The 16,325-nt window shown below is 34.9% G+C and overlaps 1 protein-coding gene across 4 annotated transcripts in view; it reads left to right on the forward strand.

Annotated features, from left to right (window-relative positions):
* Positions 1–16,325, forward strand: part of LOC100334314 (kelch-like protein 29) — a 380,138-nt gene that overhangs the window by 334,696 nt on the left and 29,117 nt on the right. For all 4 annotated transcript variants that reach the window (XM_073928104.1, XM_073928106.1, XM_073928105.1 and 1 more), the window contains one exon: positions 11,547–11,740. In XM_073928104.1, coding sequence (XP_073784205.1) covers positions 11,547–11,740 — 194 coding nt within the window. The remainder of the gene's footprint in view (positions 1–11,546; positions 11,741–16,325) is intronic.

Genomic DNA, 16,325 nt, shown 5'->3' on the forward strand with positions numbered 1-16,325 from the left:
CTGCAGGAAGAGTCACATGACTGCAGGTGGCTCCTCGCTAATTGCTGTAATTGGTATCAGGCTCCTTTTTGTGCCGGAAAACGTGAGTCATAATCATTTTTCATTTGTTTCACAGATGTCTTTATTTTAGCGAGCGAGTATAATGAGTTTCTTCCTGTACGCCGCTGTAAAACTCTCATTAAAGCAGAGGCAGGAGTCGCTGATAACACACTCCTCTGTGTAATTAATGCTCTTCTTACCCACGAGCCCCTGTGCTCACAATCAACGCCTGGAAAAATCCACTCGCACACCATCTGCTTTACTGGACGGGGATCCGCTGCTGGACTTCTTTTTTTTACAGGATTTAACAAAAATGCGATTTGCTTAGTAGTGATGTTGGCATAGTTTTGAATCACTGTTGTAATTAATTTAAAAGGTAAATATTTGAAATCATGCATTTTTTTTCTGCCAAACATGATTGGTTTCTCAAAACCTGCAAAAGTAGATTTTCTTTCTTAAAATGATTCATGCGTCAAAACTTTTCTTAAGATGCAAATGGCATTAAGGCTTTTTTTTTCTAAATTAAGCTGAATATTGAGTGAAGCTAGCAGTGTTTAAATCTAAATACATATTACTGATTCCACTAACAGATAATTTTCTTGGTTTGGCTGTATATACACACTGGTGGGAGGCGTGGCTTTGCTTGATGCTGCACGCCAAGTGCTTTAGATGATATACAGCCATATTGCACTGCTATGAGTGTGATTTTGCATTTATGCAACAGTTCAACGGCATAATCGTGTAAATAAAAAAGAAAATCAAACAAGCAGTCTCAAAAATCAACTTCCGCCATTCATTCAAATCTGCAGCTAATGGTCAGATCAGCAGAAACTGTTGCTTTTTCACAAACGTCACTTTAGAGCTAGCGTTTGAGTGATTCTCTAGCGTAATGTCTGAAGTGATGACAAAACAGGTAATTTTACTCACATTTTAAGATTAAAAGGCTGAACGGCATAAAATGCCATCAGTTTACAGCAATAATTAACACAATAATTAATCCTGAAAAGCCAAAGCAGCGCAAACACTACCAGATTACTATGGTACAGCACGACAACATACAAAAGAGAGAGATTGACTTGGAATGTCACTTACCTGTTTCATAATGATTTGATGAGCCTGTTTGGTTTGATTTTACGCTGAGTTTTTCTCCTCTAAGGACTTATTATGTGGTCTCTGTCGCCATCTTGTGGCAGAATGTCAACCGTCTTTGCTCTCCTAAGTATGACAGGATGTCAACACGCTGTACCTTTGAAATTAAAATAGGCACTATCCTTATAAATAAACTGTAAAGTTGCAATCTAAACAACTACATTCTCACCTAAAAAAAAGCCTCAAGTACATGATGTTGTCCAACAGCTGCAATATTTGTCAAACTGTAGTGAGATTATTGATCTGCTGTCACTCTATGTTGTCGGAGTAATACACAAGGGTGAAGAGGCTGTAAAAGTTTTGTTATTGCAGAACATCACACGGCTATCAGCCAATCACATTTGAGAACCAGACAGAACTATTGTATGTATGTATACTGTAGAGAGGCAGAGGGAAAACACATACACAAAGGCGTTGTGTTACAAACAGGTCCCCGGAGGGTGATTTAGTTACAGTGTATAAAAGTGAAACAAGATGGATGCGGTGCTCTTCTAGGGATAGGTGCTCTGGTGCTCCGGGGAGAAGGTGAGGTTGAGTGAGAGTTCTGGTGTTGGATCGGTCAGCTGCTGGAGTCCGCTGTGTAAGAGAGACACATGTGTTAGCGCAGGGAGTTTTGTAGACTAATGAAGCTCGTCTTCCTTGTGTGCGTGGTTGGCTTATATGTGTGGCCTCTGATGAGCTCCAGCTGTGACGATCTGTGTTGATTTGGTGGCAGCTGTGGTGAACTCTGGACCAGGGCGACGTGGCATCGGTATACTCGCTACAATAAACACACACACACACACACACACACACACACACACGTATATATATTTTGGAAAAATTATTCATTCATTCATTCATTTTCTGACGCTTTTCTGGGGACGGGTCGCGGGGGCAGCAGTCTTAGGAGAAAACCCCAGACTTCTCTCTCCCCAGACACTTTCACAAACTCCTCCGGGGGGATATAGTTTTTTATTTTGATAGTTCTATAATTTTTTTGAAGTAATAAAAAATTGCAAAAGTAAAAAAATTAATAAGTATATGCGTTGCAATATATATATATATATATATATATATATATATATATATATATATATATATATATATATATATATATATATATATATATATTCAGTTTGTATATATTAAATAAAAAAAAAATAAAGTTAAAGCTTTTAAATTGTATTACTTAAAATAATTAATATTTCACAGTCTTGCTCAATAATAAATATGTAGATATTATGTGTGTATTCTATATCCCAAATTATTTGGTAGCAAGTTCCATTGCTTTCTTTAAGCTGAAATTACTAAACATAATTATAAGAGGCTGAGAAAAATGCTCCTTTTAGAGGTTTTCGCATTTAAACTCTTTAAATGTACAAACATACTTATTTTTAAATTAGCTAAACTCTTCATTTGTTATATTACAGGGAGCAAATTTGGATGTAAAAATAGACATAAAAAGAATTGTAAAATAAGAATAGATCTGCACAATATATGGTTTCAGCATCGATATCACAACGTGATCATTCACAATAGTCACATTGCAAGATATGCAATGTTACGTCTGTATTCTAACTTATCATTTGCATGTGTTTTTGAGGCCTGTAATTGTATCATGTTTTAAAAAGCATCCATCCATAAGAAAATGTACCATTTGTAACTTTAATAACAAGTAGAATTATTTTTATTTTTCAATTACTGTGCCTGAAGACTCTTAGACTTGGAAAACACTGTTTATTTCAATTGTATCATTTTCTTTATTGTATTTATAGATTGTTTATTAGATTTTGTTCCAACATTATAAATACAGATATTAAGTCATATTGTTGTATTCAGATATTAAATCATCAAATTGTATTCATATCGTAATATATATTGCAGAATAAATATAAACATATTAATATATATATATATGTCACTTTAAGCTGTATAGAAGTGTCTTGAAAAATAAATCGTCAAATATTATTTACTGTCATCATGGCAAAGATAAAATAAATCAGTTATTAGAAATTAGTTCATAAAACTGTTATGTATTAACAGAAATTAGAGGGGGGAAAAAAACAGGGCGGCTGATAAGTCAGGGAGGTTAACAGGGTTCAACACTAAGGATTTTTTCTACTGGTCCGATCGGGCAAGTGGTTTAGATTTTTACTTGCCCTGCCAAAATTTTCACTGGCCCCACCTAAAAAAAGGGAAGTTAATAGCTTTTTTTTAACCACATATTTTAAATAATGTGTCAAAAATAAAGTCTGTAAATCTAGAATTTCAATACTTAAAAAACAATTGTAAATATAAGTGTTATGAATTCAAAAAGAGCAGTATGGAAAATGTGGAGGCGTTTTATTGCAGTTTGAAATTATTTAACAAAAGGTGGCTGACTTGTCAAACTGACGGCAAACTATGCATAACATCACTTCACTTTAATTTTGTCGTGTTGTTTCCACGTAAATGTCTACTTCCAACACGTTAGAGACAGACATTTTCGTTTAGCCTTTTAATTTGGTGTTGCCGCCATGTTGCTGTTTCTGTGCTGTACTGGTTGTTACCAGGTTGCAAAGAAAAAATTGCATGGTCAAATCAATCAGATAAGACGAATCGGAAAGCAATATGTTGTTTATGACATTACAGAGAAGGTAGCATTTAAAGATGTAAAAGCACAAACTTAAAATGCACGCAACTGACAAATAGTCAAAAACAAATTAAATGTTAGTGACAAGGCAGCACGGTCCCAATCGGGCCAGTAATGATCCGGTCTACTGTCCCAAGTGTCTCTCACCACCGGACAGTCCTTATTGTTGAGCCCTGGCTAATAATGTTGACTTTAACTGTATGTATATATATATGTGTGTGTGTGTGTGTGTGTATGTATGTATATATGTATGTGTATATATATATATATATATATATATATATATATATATATATATATATATATATATATATATATATATTTGTGTGTGTGTGTGTGTGTGTGTATGTATATATATATATATATATATATATATATATATATATATATATATATATATATATATATATATATATGTATATGTATATGTATATATATAAATATATATATATATATATATATATATATATATATATATATATATGTATATGTATATGTATATATATAAATATATATATATATATATATATATATATATATATATATATATATATATATATATATATATATATATATATATATATATTGCAATGTTGGATATTTCCAATATCGTGCAGCCCTGTGTATGTATGTATGTATGTATGTATGTATGTATGTATGTATGTATGTATGTATGTATGTATGTATGTATGTATGTATGTATATATATATATATATATATATATATATATATATATATATATATATATATATATATATATATATATATTGCAATGTTGGATATTTCCAATATCGTGCAGCCCTAAATAAGAAGCTTGTATATAAAGTCCTTGAAATAAGCAGCAGTTCTTCAGCTTCACATGTGTGTGTGTTTTCCAGCCTCCAGCGCACCTGCTGCAGTCGACTCTCTGTAGACATTAAGGTGAAAACACCCTGAAATATCGCTTTAATTTATGCATGTGTCTGTGCTGCGGGCTTGAGCTGCTGAGCGAGTCAAGCCAGATAAACTTCTCCTGCAATCTTCCACAGTCAGTATGTGTTAAATGTGCGGCTGATAAGGTGGACTGGACTGCAGCTTTTCTGCTCCTCCATTAAGGCTCATAATGGTCTCAGTCAGCGAGCGCCACCGCGTCTCATTCCCTGCTCAATTTTCACCCTCTAACAGGCAATCTCCTGATGTCTCCCGCAGGTCCTCCTGCAGGAACCAGAAGCCGGATCTGAGTTGAAATCTGGGTTACTCCACGACTCAGTCACAACCTGCTCTCTGTCGTTTTGCACAATCTAAATACAGTTGAAGTCATATATATTTTCATCCCCAATTTCTGTTTAATGGAGAGCAGATTTTTATTAGCACATAACTCATTCTTAATAACTGATTTATTTAATATTTGCCATGATGACAGTAAATAATATTTGACTAGATCTTTTTCAAGACACTTCTATACAGCTTAACCACTTTAACTCTGCGGATCCGGTACCGGGTCCGTGCCATCTTCGACTTTCGCTTTCAGATTTAAAGGGCTAGCGTTGCACCAGACCCCCGTAAGTGGTGCCGTTTGAAAGTGTAGAATCTATATTTTATGCACATATGCATCACTTTGGTTTTTATTCTACTGTGTAAAAGTTATTTACACTTAAATACACAGTACTTTTGGAACCCGAGCTAGGTATTTTACATTGGTTCATTTTCATATTTTTTTATATGACACATGTACAAGTAATAGCTCAAATGAAAGCTCTTGCCGGTGCTCATACAGTTCTAGCATTCTTTTTACTAAATTATATTCATATGCCAAACAGTTGTTGAATGAATTGTGGTGTTTCCATGGCGCAAAAATGTAAACAATACATTCATGATCAATAAGCAGCCCCAGATAGCACAGACAGCTGTCATCTCTTACCTTATGCTGTGCTCTTCAGGGCCATTCTCCTCTGTTTTTGAGGTGATGTGCATAAGTAATCCTTTTATATGTCTAATGTGGTCCAAACACAGTGAATTATGTTTGATCAAACAAAAGAATAGTGAAATATGAAAACAATGATCGCTCCCTGTGGCTTGTACAGCACCTCTCGTCAGTTGGAATGCAATAACTTTTGCATAGATTATGGTAGAGGCATTTTTCTTTTTATCTATGATTACAGACATGTGCAGGAACCACAAAAATTAATTACAGCACGCTAGACCTAACAGAACCTAAAAGATACACTTTTAAATTTGAGTTTATAAAAAAAATACAAAAAGCGCCTCTTTTTTTAGGTGTTTATTATAACACAGACGACATATACAGACATTTTAAACACTTTCAATAATGTTTTATGAAAATTCAAAGGGTTTCCTTTAAAATTATACCAAATTTTTGCATTTTTTACACCTCTTTATGTGGATTTGGGAAGCTTTTAAATTTGGGAAGGCAAAATCCAGGCGGAAATCCCCAAATAACAGCAGAGTTTAAGTGGTTAAAGTGACATTGTAAGGCTTAACTAGGTTAATTAGGCAGGTTAGGGTAATTAGGTAAATCATAGTATAATAGTGGTTTGTTCTGTAGACCAGTAGTCCCCAAACCCCCGTCCTGCGGATCAGTCCCAGTCCGAGGTTCAATTGGAACCACGCCGCACAAGAAATCGTTAATAATTTACTGACCCACCCACCACCTTCCCTAAACCCAACCGATTGTTACTAAAAGAAATCCAGAAAAAGAAAAGTCCTCGCGGCCGTCTGATTTTTACCACGTTTTCAGATCTTAACACGTTCTCACCCTGTTACTCATTCATATTTCATATTTTGTTTTTTTCTTACCTGCTTTCTGGTATTGTTATTCACTGGACTCAAACTTGTTCTTCGCGGTCAACTTTCCTCTGCCTCTCAAGTCCTCCAACATGTACATGGCGAGCTACTGGGCAAACTAGTAACAGTGGAAAAGCCGTCCATACAGAGGTAATCCATCAGCTGGTAGGGCAAAAAGAAACAGAATACCGCCCTGTAGCGTTCGTTTTAAAGTCGAAATGCAGCCATACATAGCTCTAGCTACATAATTCGTGCTCTCCAGAAATGTATACAGGGGTACGTATTCACAATGAGCCTATGCTGGAAATAAAAGTCCATTTACTCAGACATTAAAAAGCCACATCGAGAAATTAGTGGTCCGAATCTGCAGTCATTGTTAGCTGTTGTTGTTTTATTTGTTTGTTTGTTAAATGCATTATTTGCATCACATTTATGTATTTGAGGAATATATACGATCTTAACAATAAATTAACATTTAGTGCCTATAAATGAATTTTACTTAACATGTATTGCACAAATGAGAAGAGTAAAAGCTGCAAAAATATTTTAGTCCAGAATAAATTCTGTTATATATAAAATACATATTTTATATCATTATTTGATATTATTTGGTATTATTTTGAATAATATTAAAAATATATAATGTATTATTATTAGTAGTAGTAGTATTAATATTATCATTCATTCATTTTCATTTCGGCTTAATCCCTTTATTAATCTGGGGTTGCCACAGTGGAATGAACCGCCAACTTATCCAGCATATGTTTTACGCAGCGGATTCCTTTCAAGCTACAACCCATCACTGGGAATAATCCATAAACACTCATTCACACACACACACACTACGGACAATGTAGCTTACCCAGTTAACCTATATGACATGTGTTTGCACTGTGGTGGAAACCAGAGCACCCGGAGGAAAACCATGCAAACACAGGGAGAACCTGCAAACTCCACACAGAAATGCCAACCGACCCAGCCGAGGCTCGAACCAGCGAACCTTCCTTCGAGGCAATTTTGCTAACCACTGCGCCACCATGATGTCATTATTATTATTATTAGTATTATTATTATTATTAGTATTATCAAAATGTTTGTGTTTTATCACACTTAATTTAATTAATTATTGAATTAATATTTAAATGATTTCTCTCTCGCACATACACATTTTTTTTATACATTAATAACATTTTTTATACATTAATAAAAATTTTTTTTATTAAATCTGAATGGTCTAATATTTCCAAATGCAGTATTTAAAATGGTCTTGTGACATTAATACACATTTTCTCTCTTTTTACTTGTATTTAAATGTTAGAGTTTGCTAAAATTATCTTACCAAGGGCCTGTAAAAACTCATCTCTCACAGTACACTCTAAATTTCGTTGAGGCTTAATCAGGCGTGAAGTGGAAAAACACTGACATGAGCAAAGACCATCTTTTAAAGTGTCTTTTTATTGAGGCTGACATTAATAGTCTGTTTTTTATGGGAAGTTTGAGTGGTGTTAATGGGTTTGGTTGCTTGCCAAAGTGTTTGTAAAACTTTTAGCCCTGCTTACAGTATGAGCAGGATGAATGAGATGGGATGAGATGGAAATGAATTAAATGTGATCAAATGGAATGGAATAGAACTAGATTAAATGGAATAGAATGATGAAAGAGATAGAATGCTAAAGAATGAGATGGAATGGATACAAAGAAAATGGAATGGAATGAGTAAAACAGAGCGAGACTGCAATAACCTTATATTTATTTAAAAGGCTCAATATTTGAAATTTTATTAATGTAAAACCAGTCTTTTATGCTTCCAGAATAAGTGGCATGGTGGCTCAGTGGTTAGCACTGTTCCCTCACAGCAAGAGGGTCACTGTTTTGAGTCCCAGCTGGGTCAGTTGGCATTTCTATGTTCTCCCGGTGTTCGCATGGGTTTCCTCCAGGTGCTCCGGTTTCCCTCACAGTTCAAACACATGCGCTATAGGGGAATTGAATAAACTAAATTGGCCGTAGTGTATTAGTGTGTGTGTGTGAATGAGTTGTATGGGTGTTTCCCGGTAATGGGTTGCAGCTGGAAGGGCATCCGCTGTGTAAAACATATGCTAGAATAGTTGACGGTTCATTCTGCTGTGGCGACCTCTGATATAGAGCCCAATAAATAAATGAATGTTTCCAGAATGTGTCTGTGATGTTTTAACATCAATATACCCGTCGGATAATTTATTAAACCATGTTAAAAAATTTTGGGTCAGAGGGAATTGTAGCGGTTTTTGCGCCTCTGCCTTTAAATGCAAATGAGCTAGTTCTTCCCGGCCACTAGAAGTAGCAACTCCCCGCCCTTTTTTGGGACATTCTCAGGGCATGTTTGACAGTATGACCACCAAACAGGTTCATATGCTGCTGTATATATATCCGTTATAAACGAGTTACTCTACAAAATAAACCTGATTTAATATTGTGTGATTGAAGCATGGGCAACAGCAAGACGGTTGCTGTGAGAAGTCGTCTCACAGCAAGAAGGTTGCTGGTTCAAGTCCTGTCTGAGTCAGTTGGCATTTCTGTGTGGAGTTTGCATGTTCTTCTCGTGTTGGCGTAGGTTTCCTGAGGGTGCTCCTCCACAGTCCAAACACATGCACAATAGGTGAACTGAATAAGCTAAATTGATCATAGTGTGTGAATGAGTGTGTATGGATGTTTCCCAGTACTGGGTTCTAGCTGGAAGGGTATTCTCTGTGTAAAGCATAAGCTGGCGGTTCATTTCGCTGTGGCAAACTCTGATGAATAAAAGGACAAAGCCGAAGGAAATTAATGAATGAATGATTGAAACATTCTCGTTTATAGCTGTGTATACGATGCAGATATGCTGATTTCAGGGCTTGTTTATTATGGGGCTCAGAAAGTATTTCAACATGCTATAAAGAATTCAAAGTGCAGCACTTAGTCTGAACAGATCTTTTAATCTCAGTATTTTTGCAAATCCTGTTTGGTGGGCATGATTATACACTGAGACATATATTATACAAACACACACACACACACACACACACACACACACACACACACACACACACACACATATATATATATATATATATATATATATATATATATATATATATATATATATATATATATATATATATATATATATATATAGTAGAGGTGTGAACCTATACTGGTCTCACGGTTCGGTTCGGTTACGATTATCATGCCTTCGATTCGGTTCAATTCGATATCTCGGTGCATCACGATGCTTTCCGTATACAACGTTATATTTTAGGGGGGGAGGCTATAACAAGCTGTCTGTATAAACACACATACACACAGCACCACACTGTCTTCATTCAAACACATACACAAACATAGACAGCACTAAACAAACAAACACACACACACACACTTAAGCCCTCGCATGAGGGAGAGCTCGCGCTGAGCGGAGCAGAAAAACGTAAAAAACGAAAAAAAGAAGCAATTTTCCGACTGTCCCCTACTGAGAGCTCCTCTCAGCGCGAGCTCTCCCGGCTAAACACATATTGCGAGGGCTTAAACAGAGCAGTGCTCGTAATGTCGAGCGAAAAAAAAAGAAAGACAGCTGTGAAACATAACCAGCTTTGTCTTTTTTGTAGGAAACACACTTTAGATCTTTTTAGGCTAAGAGGTTTTTGCCGTCTATAATGTAACTGAATGTGTGTCAGGAATATCGAAAACAAAACCAACTGAATCGCGCTCATTTCTGGCGTCCCCCTGGATATACAGCGCCCTTAGAATTAGCCTATGGTGCCTTTGCCACGGGCCGGCCCTGAGTTGTAAAAACTCGCGCTCACCTCCCTCGCAACAGAGCGCATAGGAGATAAATGACGTCAGTACATAATAACCGGTTATGATTATTACTGAACCGATACCGAATTGTCCCCGTCTGCATCGCGGTGCACCGAAGAAACTATTAATTTTGACACCCCTAATATATATATATATATATATATATATATATATATATATATATATATATATATATATATATATATATATATATATATATATATTAATATTGTTTATTTTCTTCCCCAATTTCTGTTTAACAGAGAGCAGATTTTTTCAACACATTTCTAAACACAATAGTTTTAATAACTCATTTCTAATAACTGCTTTGTTTGACCTCTACCATCATGACTGTAAATAATATTTTACTAGATACTATTCAAGACACTTCTAGACATTTGTGATATTTAAAGGCTTAACCAGGTTAATTAGGTTAACTAGGCAGGTTAGGGTAAATAGGCAAGTTATTGTATATATGTATATGGTTTATAACCATATGTATATGGTTTGTTCTGTAGATTATTGAAAAAAATATAGCTTAAAGGGGCTAATAATTTTGTCCCTAAAATGGTGTTTAAAAAATTAGAATCTGCTTTTATTCTAGCCGAAATAAAAAAAATAAGACTTTCTTCTGAAGAAAAAATATTTTCGGACATACTGTGAAAATTTCCTTGCTCCGTTCAACATCATTTAGGAAATATTTAAAAAAGAAGAAAACAAATCGAAGGGGGATAATAATTCTGACTTCAACTGTATATATATATATATATATATATATATATATATATATATATATATATATATATATGTATATATATATATATATATATATATATATATAAATTACAAATGTGCTTGAAATGTAAATAGTATGTTTTAGACACAATTAGCACAAATAACATACTTACTAAAAGTGCATTCTAAATGTGTTGGTTTGCATTTAATGTATTTATTATAAAGTATACTACAAATACATTGATAAAAAATATGCGTAATTGCACTTTTAAAAAAATAGGATAGGATAAAATATCATAGGATAAAATTTAATGGAATAGAATGAGATGGGACATTACTTTCTGTCTAAAAAGGGAGGTGTTGAATTCAGTTCTTTCTAATACGATAAATCAATGTTGATTTTCTCTGCAGGTACGACACCATCACTAACCAGTGGGAGATGGTGGCTCCTTTGCCCAAACCGGTTCACTCAGCGGCGGCGACCGTCTGCGGAGGGAAGATCTATGTGTTTGGAGGAGTGAACGAGGCTGGACGCTCAGCTGGAGTTCTTCAATCATATGTGCCTCAAACCAACGCCTGGAGCTTCATTGAGTCGCCCATGATTGGTAAGAGAATTACTGAACTCTGCTGTTCTCCTGCTGCAATGCATTTATTAGTACGCTACAAATACAACCCTGTTTGAAAGTTTGGGTTAAAAATATTTAGGTGTACATAAGAGGGTAATTGATTCTCGCCAAGGGCACGTTACTTCAGTGACAGTATTTTAGCACATTAGAATTATTTTATGAAGGGTACTGTAACTCACAAAAGAAGTTTTTGTCTCTTCTGCGCTATTGTTTTTCAATGTAAACATGTGCTTAAGGAGGCGCTCATTGTCTAGATATCCTGTGTTATCTTATTGCCAACTAAACTAGGCTGATAGTTGGAAGTGGTATTAGTGAGGCCAGCAGGTGTTGCTCAACCTGTGGTCTGTGTGAGTCCTAATGCCCCAGTATAGTGAAGGGGACACTATACTGTCAGTGAGTGTCGTCTTTCGGATGAGACGTTAAACCAAGGCCATGCCTCTCTGTGATCATTACAAATCCCATGGCACTTCTTGTAAAGAGTAGGGGTCTAACCTAACCCCGGTGTCCTGGCCAAATTCCCTCTATCTGCCCTCATAGCCCCCCAATCGTCCCCAATCCAGGATTATGAAGCGCTTGGCCATACACAATAAACACACTATATAAATATACCTATTACATTACATTTATGTTCTTTTCATGACATATTGTTTTTTCTATTTCTAATGAGTGTGTTATTACATCATGTTCATAATATTTCATCACTGCTCTGTGCCTTGTTTTTTTAACCCATATCTTAGTGTGACTTCTTGCATTGTTAGAAGCAACAACGCGTTCGGTGTGAATGAGTCCTAATAGTGTGTTCACACCAGAGACGGATGAAGAGTCAAGTGTGAGTGATTTACATGTTAAGTGAATGCAAAGACACGAATAGACATCCTGCTGCGCTATTCGTGCAAATGAGGTGGCGCGGATGAAAAAAAAGATTCTGAAATCTGAACTTCAGCGGACAAGCTTGGCTCTTTAACCAATCAGGAGCTTGCTGTTATAGGGGAGTGATTAGGACGTAGAACCTGTTGTTGGTGTCCTGACTGGAAATCCTCATGTTGATCCCAGAGAACAGCTCATCAAACTGGACTCAGATCAGTCGGAAGCATCGCTGAAAGCTTCCGTCGTCAAGGTATAGTTTCTAGAGGAGTTTATGAACTCACAAAGCTGGGTGCACATCTAAAAGGATCTAGTGCAGTGGTTCTCAAACTGTGGTACGTGTACCACTAGTGGTACGCAGGCTTCCTTCTAGTGGTACGCAGAGGAATCAAATATGTAATATGTACATGCTACATATATTTCAAAATTTATCAAAAATTATTTATTTATGAATATGGCAGATATTAATATTCAATATATTTCATATAACCTATATTTCTGAGGTCCAGACAACATTTTCAGATGTTGATGAATTGGCTACTATGTGTTAATACTTTACATTTAAGTACAGCACTTTTCTTTTTATCTTAAGCACATTTTAATTTAAATGTTGACGTTTTTATTTTTTATTTTATTTTATTTTATTTTTTTACGTAAGCACAGTACAGTGTTAACGTTCAGACTATTTGTGTTTAAAGTGGTTGACAATAATAAATATTCTTAATAATAGGAATTAATCTGCCATGTTTTTGAATTGTGCATAACTGTAGCTGCTTTACTGGGCTTACTACGCTACTGTATTTCAATACTGCTCATTATGGTGGTACTTGGAGAGACAATTATTTTCTGAGGTGGTACTTGATGAAAAAAGTTTGAGGACCACTGATCTAGTGGACACTAGTGGAATGAATCTACGCTGTTTTTCAGCTATCCTAAAGCACATAAACCCAGCTATTCTCTCAATAAAATCCATGAGTTAGCTATTTAGCAACGAAGTCACAGAAAATTTTGAAGCCCCTTTTACACTCGGTATTAAGAGACATGAGGAAGGGGTAGGGGTACAAAAATAGAATTGGGATTGGGCCTTTTTGTAGTCCTGGTTTTAGTTGTAGTTAACCTATCTAGTTATTATATATTCTTGTTTTTATAAATCTTGTTTTTGCTTCATTTGCTAAATCAGTTTGGTTTACTTACCCCTCTTGCAGGTTTTTGTTATTGTTTTAATGTCGCTTAATTTTGGCATATTTCCGACAACAATCCTTGTCTACAAAATGTTTTTTGGTTTTAAAATTTTTAGACTAGAAACAAGATCAAAACTCAAAGTAAGAAAAGCAATTTTTGCATGGACAATCCCTGATCTCACTTTACTACAGTTCCTGTCTGTAGTTTTTCCATGATACTATGAGCAGTGTGTTGATGGGATTGGGCTGGTGTTTGACTTCATTAGTGTTTGTCAGTTTGACATGTGCTCAGAGACATGAGGCAGTGGGTGGAGGGACGCTCTAGGGGGAAGCGAGGCTTTTTTTTTCAACCTGTAACTCTGTGGCAAATGCAGTCCTGAGGGACACGACGGTGCAGGACTGAGAGCTTCATTACAGCAGGAAGCAAGAGTTTCCCCATTAGTGCAGAAATAAGTATGGATGTGAAAAAAGCTCAACTCAAACTGCCCCCAAACCAGATTTATCTGCCATTTATAGTCAGGAAAGTAAGTTATTTTGGATATCCACCTGACTGAAGAATACTCTCCAGCCAGTCACTGTGTGCTGCTATAAATGTCCTGATGCAGAGAGACAATTATAGAGAGCTGTGATTTCTGTTATTCACAAAATGCTGAGCACAGAAAGATATTCTTAAAGAAATAAAACAAGTATTAAACTTTTCCTTTTAAAGGAACACTAGATTTCTACCGTGTCTTTTAGTTGGACACCATAATTTTGTGTTTTTAGGTAAACCTCTGTTGTAAAGTACTTAAAAGAGAAAAAAAAAGTATTATACACTCACTGGCCACTTTATTAGGTACACCTTTGTAGTACCGGGTTGGACCCCCTTTTGCCTTCAGAACTGCCTTAATCTTTCATGGCATAGATTCAACAAGGTACTGGAAATATGCCTCAGAGATTTTGCTCCATATTGACATGATAGCATCAAGCAGTTGCTGCAGATTTGTCGGCTGCACATCCATAATGCCAATCTCCCGTTCCACCACATCCCAAAAGTGCTCTATTGGATTAAGATCTGGTGACTGTGGAGGCCATTTGAGTACAGTAAACTCATTGTCATGTTCAAGAAACCAGTCTGAGATGATTCACGCTTTATGACATGGCGCGTTATCCTGCTGGAAGTAGCCATCAGAAGATGGAGACACTGTGATCATGAAGGGATGGACATGGTCAGCAGCAATACTTGCTCAAGTGGTACTAATAGGCCCAATGTGCCCAAAAAAATCTTATTTTCTTTTTTTCTGACGATTCTCTGTAAACCCTAGAAATGGTTTTGTGTGATCCCAGTTGATCAGCAGTTTCTGAAATACTCAAACCAGTCCGTCTGGCACCAACAACCATGTTCAAAGTAACTTAAATCACTTTTCTTCCCCATTCTGATGCTCGCTTTGAACTGCAGCTGATCGTCTTCACCATGTCTACATGCCTAAATGCATTGAGTTGCTGCCATGTGATTGGCTGATTAGAAATTTGCTTTAACCAGCAGTTGGACAGGTGTACTTAATAAAGTGGCCGGTAAGTGTATATTATATTCTATTATATATTTTAAACTAATACAGTTACACTGTAGAAATGTGTTCCACGCATTTTTTTTATGCTGTCTGAACACAAATCAGTGTGTTAACTTAACTGCTTTTGCAATTTTAAGTGAATTGCACATAAATGATAAAGTTGTCCTGAACAAATCTTAAGAATTGTTTTAGCTTATTTTATATACATTACATGTAAGTAGTTTTAACAAGCAGCAAAGGTACTTTTTTTTTAAATTTTTAAGTTTGTTAATAAGTGTGACTTGTTTTAATGATCAATAATTGTTTTTTATAATTGAAATAAAAAACTAAACGGTGTGTGTGCGCGCGTGCGTGCGTGCGTGCGTGAGTGTGTATAAATTTATTACATTTTTTTATCAAGTTAGTAAATTAAAATTTAATTTAACCAAAAAAATTAAATAAAATTGCATTTCTTGTACATTTTTGATATTTAATCATGCTTTTTAACTTGCATAAACAAAATTTAACTATTAAAAATGTGAAAATAATATAATAGTTAATAAAATCAAATCAAATAAAGTGTAAAATTTGGGAAATATGAACAGAATATGGGACACATAATATTTTGTCTGACTTAAAAAAAAAAAATAAGTTTATATATTATATATTCTGTTCATTTTTCCCAAATTGTACAATTTATTTTACTTTATTTTGTTAACTATTATATTATTTTTACATTTTTAATGGTTACATTTCTACATTTATATATATATATATATATATATATTATATATATATATTTTTTTTTTTAATTATATAGAATTACATACATTATGTAAAGTTTGATTTAAGGTGTATTATTAATTATAATAATATTAATAATATATAAATAATAATATAAATATTAAATGAATTATTTAAATATAAACTGTTTAAAAATATTGTTGAAATGCATTTTTCATATTTTTTTATTTTTATTAATAATGCTTT

The sequence above is a fragment of the Danio rerio genome, chromosome 17 (genome assembly GCF_049306965.1).
Source record: "Danio rerio strain Tuebingen ecotype United States chromosome 17, GRCz12tu, whole genome shotgun sequence".
NCBI lineage: Eukaryota > Metazoa > Chordata > Actinopteri > Cypriniformes > Danionidae > Danio > Danio rerio.